The 11,049-nt window shown below is 39.2% G+C and overlaps 1 protein-coding gene across 1 annotated transcript; it reads left to right on the forward strand.

Annotated features, from left to right (window-relative positions):
- The first annotated feature begins 9,745 nt into the window (after positions 1-9,745).
- On the forward strand, positions 9,746-10,210 carry LOC141655530 (uncharacterized). The gene has a single exon (XM_074462606.1). The coding sequence runs from the start codon at positions 9,746-9,748 to the stop codon at positions 10,208-10,210; it is 465 nt and encodes a 154-aa protein (XP_074318707.1).
- Positions 10,211-11,049: the final 839 nt, after the last annotated feature.

Below are 11,049 nucleotides of genomic sequence, written 5' to 3' on the forward strand. Positions count from 1 at the left end.
CTAGTAGAAGCTTTTTCTTCTTAAGACTTTGCTTGTTAGAATACTTGTAAAACACCCTAGGATGTGTCATGCTAGTATCCTTTGACCCATGGTTTAAGGCCTAGTCAAGAGTACCTTGTGGTGTGATAACTCCTTGGCTACCGTTTATTCCAAGGTGACCCTTGAAACCATGCATACATCCATCATCCATGTTCTACCATATATTTTTGTCATCAAAGGGAATGGGCACAAAAAGAAATCAATTTGAGTTCAATAAAATGAAAAGTGAAAGAAAGTTTGCCAAAATGCATCAAATGAAAAGAGGAGCAAAAATAGAACTCCTATAAACTTCAAATACAAGGCACCCTCGTTAGTAATTGGGGTGACTTTGAAAATGTTCAAAAAGAAATGCAAAGAAAAGTTGAAAGTTGTCAAGTGTTGAAATGCCAAAAATCAAAAAGAAATGGCAAAAAGAAAGTGTTCTCAAATGTTATATGCCACAAGAAATTGGGGGGAAAAACAACAATGAAAGCAAACTCCCAAAATGAAACTCAAATACTATCGATCCCTTTTCCATCTTATCCATTTTTGTGCATGGTAGAGAGGGGACGACCCTTCTTCTTGTCTAGGCAAGAGGGGGAATTCCGCGATCCTCCAGTGTTTCTAACACCATAGGGAGTCTATTCTTGACGAAAGCATTTAACGATTGAGGACAAAGGTACCCTAGCTTGACACAACTTGGAGGTGATTTATTGGTATCCTTCTAGGCTTAGTAGTTTGAACAAATTGCATCTATGAAGGATTGTGTACCCTTGAATTGCTTCCCTTGTAGATAATTTCCGCCACTTAGATGAGGAAAGTGGCTATTCTTTTTTTTAGATGTGTTTTTGTGTGCTTAATGTTTGGATGTATCGCCATTTTGGCAAGACCCACCTTGCCTTGCAAGAAGGCATCCTACCTCATGGTTGTCTTGTTGTGAGTTGAAGGGGCGGAGTGAGACCCGCTAATTGTCTCATATCGGCTATGTTATTAGGATAGTTTAAATAAAGGTCTAGTTTTTGTCACCTCTTTACTCAGGACGAGTAAAGGTTCGGTTTGGGGATATTTGATGTGAACATTATTTGCGCACATTTAGTCCCCTAATTGAGCCTATTTTGCATACTATTATAACATTTTATGGCCATTTTATCCGTCAAAACCTTCCTATTTGCTTTTCTATCGCATTTCATATGTTTTGTAGAAAAGGAGATAATAAGGCGGAAATTCCCGTCTTTCGTGCACATTTGGAAGCTACTTGACGATAATAGATGGACTAGTAAGAAGAGGAAGCAAGGACTAAAAACCAATCTCGCAAGAATAAAATGGAAATGAGCAAAAAGGGAAGAAAAGAAGAAGAACCACTGCTGAAGAACGGTCCGAGCGGATTGTCTCAAATCCGCCCGTCTCCACTAAAAAATCCGAGCTTCCTGCTCTGAATCCGCTCGGATTGCCCCACCAGAATCCGCCCGGATTCTCTTGAATCCGCTCGGATTCCATTGCGGATTCCGCCCGTCCCGACCTTAATCCGCACGGATTCCCTCACAAAGACGGTTGACTTCTTCAAGCTACGAAAAGAGAAGCCCTTCTCTCGTAGAAAATACCTAGCTCCTCCCTACTCTAAACTCAAAAGTGTAATTACTAGTTTAGCCCTTAGTTAACCCTAATGCATCCACCTAATTTCCACTATAAATACCCCATTTGTAATAATCAAATCATCAAGTTTTATTAGAATATAGACAAGTTTTTTTTTAGGGTAGAAAATCCTTCTTTAGATTAGATTAGGAGTAGATTAGAATAGATTACTCTTTAATCTTTCCACAAATTACACATTAATCTCTCTTTAATTATTGTTCAAGTTTATTATTCAAGTTTATTATTGGGTAATTGAAGATTATTGGGTTATTATTGGGAGATTGACAACCTTCCATCAATCAATCAAGTTTCTTCTATTATTCTTGCTTTATTGTTTGGATCATCTTAAGTTGGTATAATTCCTTTACTCTTTAATCTTTATTGTTCATTTCTTCATTCTATTACCATGTTCATACTTGTTGTGATGATTGACACCATTAATAACATGTTTCCCATGATGATGAGTGAGTAGTTACTTAGCTAGGATTAGTGGGTAATTAAGGGAAGTCAACATGGGATTGATTCATGCTTAATCTAATATGTTTTCATGATTAAATTGCTTGCTTGTTGTGATGTCAACTTTATGCACATGTTATGTTTGATGAAATGCTAAGCCTATGAATCCTTGCATTTTTACCATCTCTTATCTATTCAACTTGACTTGTAAGATATAAACCAACTCGAGTCTTGTTAGACCATGCATAGAAGTTGAATAGGAGGAAAGTAAGTCGACTTGTAGGTGTTGTACAATCTAATCGATTCGGCTCCGGGACCCAACTCTTCCTATGAACCGTAAGACATAACCCAACTCGGTTCCTCCACAACATTAATTGCTTGCAACCTTGTAAACATGTTTGTATGATCAACACCATGAATCCCCCATGACCCCATGATATCCTAGCACTTTTAACCATTTGTTTACATCTTTCCTTTTATTGTTTGCTTTACTTTATTGTTTGCATTAGTCTAGACACAACTACAAACCCAACCAAATTGTGACACTAGCATAAATTGAGATAGATAGACTTAGAACCCAAAGCACACCGTCCCATGGATCGACCTCGACTTACCACTAGCTAGTTGTATGTTGAGTATTATAAATGTGTTTGATTGGATGAGTGACGACATCGTCCGGATCAGCCTTCTCTTGGATTGTCTCCAATTCTTTGATTTTGGCCAGAGCAGCTACTAGTTGTTGTTCTGGGGTGAGTTCCACCATTTTTGTGTGTGAATATTAAATGAAAAATGATAAAGGGAATTTTTATTGGTTGAAGAACTAGATGCCCCACGGTAGGCGCCAATTGTTTTAGCAGGATTTTCCTGGAGGGATCCGGCCTGATTAGAGAATAATTTGGGTATCTAGCTCTATAAGTTTGGAATATTGTAAATGAATAACAGGACAAAATCAAGTATAAAGAATAATATTTATATTATTTAGATAAGATGGATACAAATTTGTTTTAGTAATTGTGTACTCGAAAAGTAATGAGAAATAAGTAACGAAGTGGTTTTACACTAAGGAATGATGAATGAATAATACAATTGCCAGATTACAATATTTATAGTTATACAAATAGAAACGTTACATTGATCTTCAACGTCTTCCTCTTTTGTTGGAGCTGTTACCGGATTAATAGGGCACATTCCTTATTAGTTCGGGTGACTCGTTTTCCTTTGATTATTTCTTCAACTCATTCTCCTCTTGTATGTCCAGGTTCATTGGTAATATAGCTTCGTGGTTAGACTTGGTCTTCCTTGAGAATAGGACATGAACATTAATCTTGTTGTAATCGTTTTGCTGCTTTTCAGCTTAATCCAGCCTGTCTAGGTGTATTGCCAGGCTATTCTGTGCTTACCATCAGGCCTTTCTTCTGGGACTAGATAGCTTATTCATCCTGTAATATTTTTCATCTATCCGATGGTGGTTAGAATTGTCCGGTCTCTGTCGCCCCAATCGGCCTTGTAAGGTCGGGCAAGGGCGATCAAAGCCAAAGCTAATCTGGGCCTAACAATATATATATATATATATATATATATATATATATACATACATACATTAACGCAACATCCTACTCACATGTTTCTATAAAACCACGTTATAAATCACTATCATGCAACTTCATTATTCACAACAACATATAATTATACCAACTACTCACCTTTTGCCACCACATTCTCCATTCTCCACATTCATTTATCCAGCAACCCATACAACACATCATTCAATATATAAGTAATATAACATAAATAAACACATAGCGATCCCAAGACACTCCATAGTGACCGGTTCAAAGTTGTAGGGCGAGATCGCGACTTTAGGACGTCTCCCAAGCCTTTGCATTAACTTCTAACAACTCCTACCCAGGTTCATTTTATTTTGACTCCCTAGATTCGTTGGATTCATTAGTTACACGTTCCAAAACCGTCGCTTTGATACCACTTTGTAACACCCCCCCCCCCCCTATACACCAAGGTGCCTTACCAGGACCACCTAATGAATGGAAATGCTACCACCTCGTTTATCCGAGGCAATGTATATCAAATAGAGTATAAAGAAACGTACTTAATTAAGTAAACGAGTTTAAGTGATTACAATACCAAAACAAAAACTGTAAAGTAAAATACAAGTGTTCCAAAATCAAGCCAACTAAAAAGAAAACTAAGTTCATGACACATCGGAAGACTCTAGTGACTCATGGTGGCTCCATCCCAGCTATCCCACGCGCAAGCCATCTCATACATGCTCAATGACTGCTCACCATCTCTGAATAGATCACCACAGTTTCCAAAACATTTAAATGGGGTCAGTTACTAATTACACAATACACAATACAAAAGATACAACACACACATTACCCAAACTCCGTCACAACTCCACACACCTGACTACACACTAAAGTGTATAGTCCTACCAGAATTCCCATCGCAACAGATATTCCACGCCGCCAGTGGGGGACCGCAGTCGTACCCACCAAATCCCCTCTCATCTATTCCGAGCGATAACCCATGTTCCTTAATGTGCACATCCCCTCCTGTGGTGGGTTCCACATAAGGGGAAACAAGGACATGAAGCCACTCCCGCAAGTGACTCCACACAACAACAACACCAACACAATACCAATACGATAAAGACCAACAATAAAAACAACCTTCACCAACAACTATGTAACCAATAACTGAGTAGGGAAACCCTACCTGGAATAAGCAAACCACCACGGCCGTCACAAAGCAGCTATTCCACATTGCTCCTCTATGAAACCACCTCCTATAATCACATAATCATATCATTACTATCTAATACACATCATACTCCCGAAATCTCCCAAAATTCCCAAATAGGGTTATAAACGAAATCAACAAAAATGTATAAAAACTATACAAGGTTCTTACCCAAGACACGACGAACTCAACGGAGTAAAGAACACGATAATCCGACAACCCTAGCCTTTGAGATTTTGATAGCAACGCGAAGATGAAAGTAACGTAACTTGCTTTTTCTCTTGAAAGGTTTTAGAAAAGACAAAGTGATAAAGGAACTGACGGAATACTTTATATATAAATCTCGCGTTGTTAACAAAACCCGGCTAAAACAACCCGCAGAACCGACTTACTCGATCGAGTAAGTCACTTACTCGATCGAGTGACCCCTACTCGAGCGAGTGCCACACTTAATCGATCGAGTACCCATCAGACAGTATACTGTTTCGTAACCAAACTCACTTACTTGACAGAGTAAGCCCCACTAGATAGAGTACCCAGCAGCATAAAAAACCATAGTATTACAGTCTCATTCTTCTAGAAAAGGTACTCGTTGTCCTTTGATTAATTATGTCAATACTAGTTGTTTTTCATCATCTTACAGGAGCTATTTAGCCAAGATTGATAGTATAAAGGAACCTCGTAATTGTGCTGAAGCATCAACTCAGCAAGAATGGAAAGAGGCAATGGCACGGGCGATTGATGCCCTTGAGAGTAATGGCACTTGGAAAATAGTCGATTTACCAACAGGTAAATGGGTCATTGGCTATAAATGGATTTATAAAGTAAATACAAATCTGACGGTACCATTGACCGATATAAAGCAGGACTCGTGGCGCAAGGTTTTATGCAAGTGGAAGGCATTGACTATCACGAAACTCTTGCTCCAGTTGCAAAGATGACAAGCGTTAGTTGTCTATTAGCTGTGGTGGTCACGAAGAAATGGATCATTGATCAATTAGATATGAACAATGCCTTTGTACATGGGGACTTGGACGAGGAAGTTTATATGAGATTACCCCAAGGTTTTAAGACGAGGGGTCCTAATAAAAATTATAAATTATAGAAATCAATATACGGGTTAAAGCAAGCTTCATGAAACTGGTTTACAAAATTAAAGCAATATTTGACCAAATATGGTTTTGTGCAATCCTTGGCTGACTACTCCTTGTTCACATATAAAGAAGGTGATTTATTTCTTGGTGTTTTAGTTTACGTTGATGATATGATCGTTGTGAGTCATAATGTTGAAGCTTGTGACCGTCTCAAGGCTTTCTTGCATAAGACATTCAGCATAAAAAATCTGGGAAAATTAAAGTATTTCCTTGGTAATGAAGTGGCCATGGGATCAAAAGGTTTGTTTTTAAGTCAACGTAAATTTGCTATGGAGATCATTGCAGAAGCGGGAATAAAAGGTTCAAAACCTGTTGCTACGCCAATACAATAAAACCATCGATTTGCTCTAGCTGAAGGATACATTCTCAAGGATCCCTTGAAGTATAGGGGATTAGTTAGACGTCTTGCGTACTTGACCATCACTAGACTGGATTTAGTCTGTCTATGGTCACAATTTGGGGGTTTGAGTACTTTTGACTAAACTAAAGAGCAATAAAAGTTAAAACAATTAAAAAGGCAAACGTGAAAAGGATTGAGAGAAAATAAAGAGAAAGATGTCAGGATGTCGGTTCACCATGATATTACACAAATCAGCTAAAGGTAAGGTCAATCGGTCTGATGTGAGAAGGGCAAAGGAAAGGTCCTTTCGGTCCGCTATCCGCCCTGGAATACTACTAACTTAGCTTTCACCCTCATTAGTGTAGTTTATTGTCCATAACAGGTCTATTCATTCCAATCTCTCGATCTAGGTATGAATTTAACCGGATTAATTGATTCAGTTGCATGCATTCAACCTAATAATTACAGTTATATTACTACCAAACAATTCTCACAACAAAACCTCCTAACCAATTAAAGCATCATCGAATTACTATCATGGCTCCCTTAATCCTAGCATTAAGGGATTAGCTACGCATAATAACTAATAAAACAATAATGAAAGATAGAGCAAGAACAAACATGATAAATAGAGATGAGCAAAAGAGAAATAGATTAAATTGAAATAGAGTCAGAGAAGGATTACACAAAAACAAGATCCGGAGAATGAAAGAGTAGCGTCGAACAGTATTCAAAGCAGAGGTAAAGTAATATGAAGAGAGAGAGAGAGAGAGAGAGAGAGAGAGAGAGAGAGAGAGAGAGAGAGAGAGAGAGAGAGAGAGAGAGAGAGAGAGAGAGAGGGGGGGAGAGACTAAAACCTAATTACGTCTCTCCTATTATAGGAGAGAATTATTAAACCTAAGATACGAAAACAAGATATTAAAATCTAACAAGAATCCTACATCATGTCACTAGCTCTATAAAGTTCAGATATCACCCTCTTTGTGGTAAGCTAAAGTTATCCCATCTTATGTTTGCTGATGATCTCTTACTTTTCTCTAAAGGTGATACAACCTCAATTATGATTCTCCTTAGAGCTTTTGCCACTTTTACTTCTGCCACTGGTTTGCACATGAATAATATGAAATCTAATATCTATTTCAATGGTGTTGCTCAAGCTGTTAAAAATGATATCCTTCAAGTTTCTGGTTTTACTAAAAGAACTCTCCCATTCAAATTTTTGGAAGTTCCTATTTCTGCTGGTAGGTTAACTGTGAAACACTGCTCTGTTCTTATTGAGAATGTGACTGCCAGAATTAGAGCATTTGGTGCAAAAAAATTGTCTTATGCTGGGAGGCTTACTTTGGTGTCTTCTGTTTTAACTTCCCTGTATAACTATTGGGCCTCTGTCTTCATCATTCCTAAGTATGTTCTAAGGAATATGGATGCTATATGTAGAAATTATCTGTGGGATGGTTCTACTGAATATATCAGAACCCCTATGATTAGCTGGGAGAAGTTCTGTTCCCCAAAATGTGAAGGAGGATTGGGTCTAAGAGATAGCATCACTTGGAATGTGGCTGCCATAGGCAAACTGGTATAGTGGGTGTTTTCCAAAACAGATAGCTTATGGGTTAAGTGGGTCCATCATCTCTATATGAATGGGTCAAATTAGGCTACTTATACTCCTAAGAATGATACTAGTTGGTCTAGGAAGGCCATCTGCAAGGTAAAGGATAAATTTTGTCTAGCTTATGCCAGTGGACAGTGGCTGCCTCACCCTACTGGATATTCTGTCACTAGTGGTTATAAGTGGCTCAGGAGCCTCAGCCACAGGTTACCTGGTCACAATGCATCTGGAATAACTGGTGTATCTCAAAGCATACTTTTACCAATTGGCTTATTGCAAGAGAAGCCTCCTGCTGAAAGATAGGCTTTTCTCTCTGGGCATCTCTTCAGATAATATGTGTATAATTTGTGGGAATACTGCTGAAACACATACCCAAGTATTTCCGCAATGTGTCTATGCCAGACTAGTCTTCAGTAAGTTACAGCAGAAATTGCATATCCGGTTGCCAGTCTCTGATATGCTTCTTTGGTTACAGTTTAAGCCTTGGTCCAGAGTCCAGAAAAATGTCGTGAATGCTTTTATTCAGGCTTGTCACTATGCTATCTGGCAGCAGCGCAACAGAGCAAGGATTGATGGTTTTCTATATCGTCCAGAAGTAGTGATGTAGTCCATCTTTTTTACTCTTAAATGGAGGTCAACATTTTGGCAAGAAAGATCGAAAAAATTGAATGATGTCTGTTGGATTAAGTCTCTATTTCAATATGTTTAGTTGATCCGAAATTTGTAATGTATCAAACTATGCTCTAGTTTGTAATAGTTTGTTTTGTGCTTAATGAGAATTTCTAACCTTTCACACAAAAAAACAAGATATTAAAATCTTGCGACAGATAGAAAAGTACTCAATCGAGGACATTAGAACTCCTCAATCGAGTAACTCCTATCAAAAATCTCTCGATCGAGGACATTAAGTACTCGATCAAGTACTATCAAAAAGGCACCTCTCGATCGAGGACATTAAGTACTCAATCGATCACTATAGCACTCGACCGAGTGCTTTCCAGCGCGTAATTCCTGCTTTGCGCATTGATATTCAAACGGCTGCCATTTCTTCGTTACTTGGGAAAATCAGGCGTTTTCGATGGCGTTGGAAATCTAAGAGGATAATCATTCATCTTCATTTATAATCACCTAATTATCATTTGTAGAACTCAAGATATGGCTCTTCAAAGTAGGCAGTAGTAATATGAAGCTCTTTGTCCGCTAAGCTTCCTTACTTCTATGCGCATCTCAAATTAGTAGTCTCCAAGCTCCGACTCAACTCATATCCTAAATGCATGCATAGGGACATGTATTAAGCTTGATTATGCTCCTCTCCGATTCATACCTGTAAATAATACAAGACAAACCAAAGTAGACTATTCGGGTCTCGAGTGCGAGGTGAGTCCACTTTCTGTTCTTTATGTAATTCTTCCGATGAAACTAGTCATCATTTGTTTCGTTTTTGTCCTATAGCTCGGCAGGTGTGGGAAGGTATTGGGTTAGGGGAGGATGAGAGGGAGACAGGGGGGTGAGAGATTAAGTGGAAGTGAGGTGGAGGGAGTTTGGGTGCCGAGAACAGTCGCTCTTTATGGTGGGATGTTGGGCCTTGTGGGAACACCGCAACAAGGTTATCTTCGATAATCGAGAGGTGGATCCTTGGACTGTTGTTAGACGAGCTAAGGAGGTGATGGAGGAGATTTAAGGAGGTGGGATGGTGCCGGGGCGACGTGGTGGAAAGAAGGAGGTGGAGCCGAGAAGGGAAGGGAGGGCTGGACATCGCCGCAAGCGGGCTACATGAAAATTAACACAGATGCCGGTGTTAAGGAGGGAGAAGGCTTTAGTGTTGGAGTGTTATGCCGTGATGAAGCTGGGTCATGCCTATGGGGAGTGTCGGTGGTGCAGGAACAGCGGTGGGAACCCCAGATGGCTAACGTAGCTGCTGTGTTGGAAGGCGTGGCTGAGGCGGCGAGACGAGGGCATACCAGGATCGTTGTGGAAAGTGATTGTATGCCGGTGATTGAAGCCTTAAGGAGGAAGGATTCGGGACGCAGCATTCTCTCGCTTATTTATGACGATATTCATTCTTTCTGTTCTGCTTTTATTTCTGTTTCTTGGTCGTTTACTAATCGCATGAACAATAGCGTGGCACATTGTTTAGCTCATTTACTTCCTAGAATAGTTGGTAGATCAGTGTGGTCGGATGCCTTACCTCCGACTGCGAACAGTGCTGTTATTTATGATTCGGTATTAATGAAGTAAGGCCCTCGGGCATTTACCCTCAAAAAAAAAAAGTAGACTATTCGGGGGACATTTGTAGCTAAACACTACACAAAATGCATTGAAATGCGTGCAAATAAGGCTTAGAAAGAATATATAAAATGCACGCATCAAACCTCCCCAAACCAAACCTTTGCTTGTCCCCAAGCAAACTACATCTAAAACTAATGGAACGGAATAGAAAACTCAGAGCTAGCTACAAATTGTCCACAAAAACCGATTTAATGCAAGCAAACTAACACTTATAGCAGAAACTGTCAAATGCAAACGAGTTATAAGATGTCTATAACAAAGCTGAATAGTCGACCTTGCAAGACCTTTCATAATGGACTCTCACGGGTCACTCTTCTCTCATGAAGCAAAAGGTAAGCATATAAATGTAAGAGAGAAAGAGATATAGTCGCTCACTTAAACTACGACCCACATAAGCATGCATACAACTAATATGATAGACAATTCTAGCTACCGTACACATACGTTCCAACCAAACAAGGTCCCGTCACGGCCGAGGACTTACATAAGATATGGGAAAGTGAGGCGATGGGAAAAGAAAAGGCAAAACATTTTTGGGAATGTGAGGGTATAAGCCAAGCTAGCTACCTTACAAAACCAAGTACAACTGCGTCCGATTCTTAAACCAATGAAATTAAGAGCAAGTACCCCTTATTTCGGCACACAAACTCACTAAACCGTATAAATACTCCTCATAAGATAAAAATAATGCATAGGAGTAAACACCGTCAACAATCAAACTTTGTCATTCTGTTTTTTTTTTCCTTTTCTTTTCCACGGTTTTTATTTTCATTTTGCCTTTTCATTTT

This window comes from Silene latifolia, chromosome 5 (assembly GCF_048544455.1).
Source record: "Silene latifolia isolate original U9 population chromosome 5, ASM4854445v1, whole genome shotgun sequence".
In the NCBI taxonomy this organism is placed as follows: Eukaryota; Viridiplantae; Streptophyta; class Magnoliopsida; order Caryophyllales; family Caryophyllaceae; genus Silene; species Silene latifolia.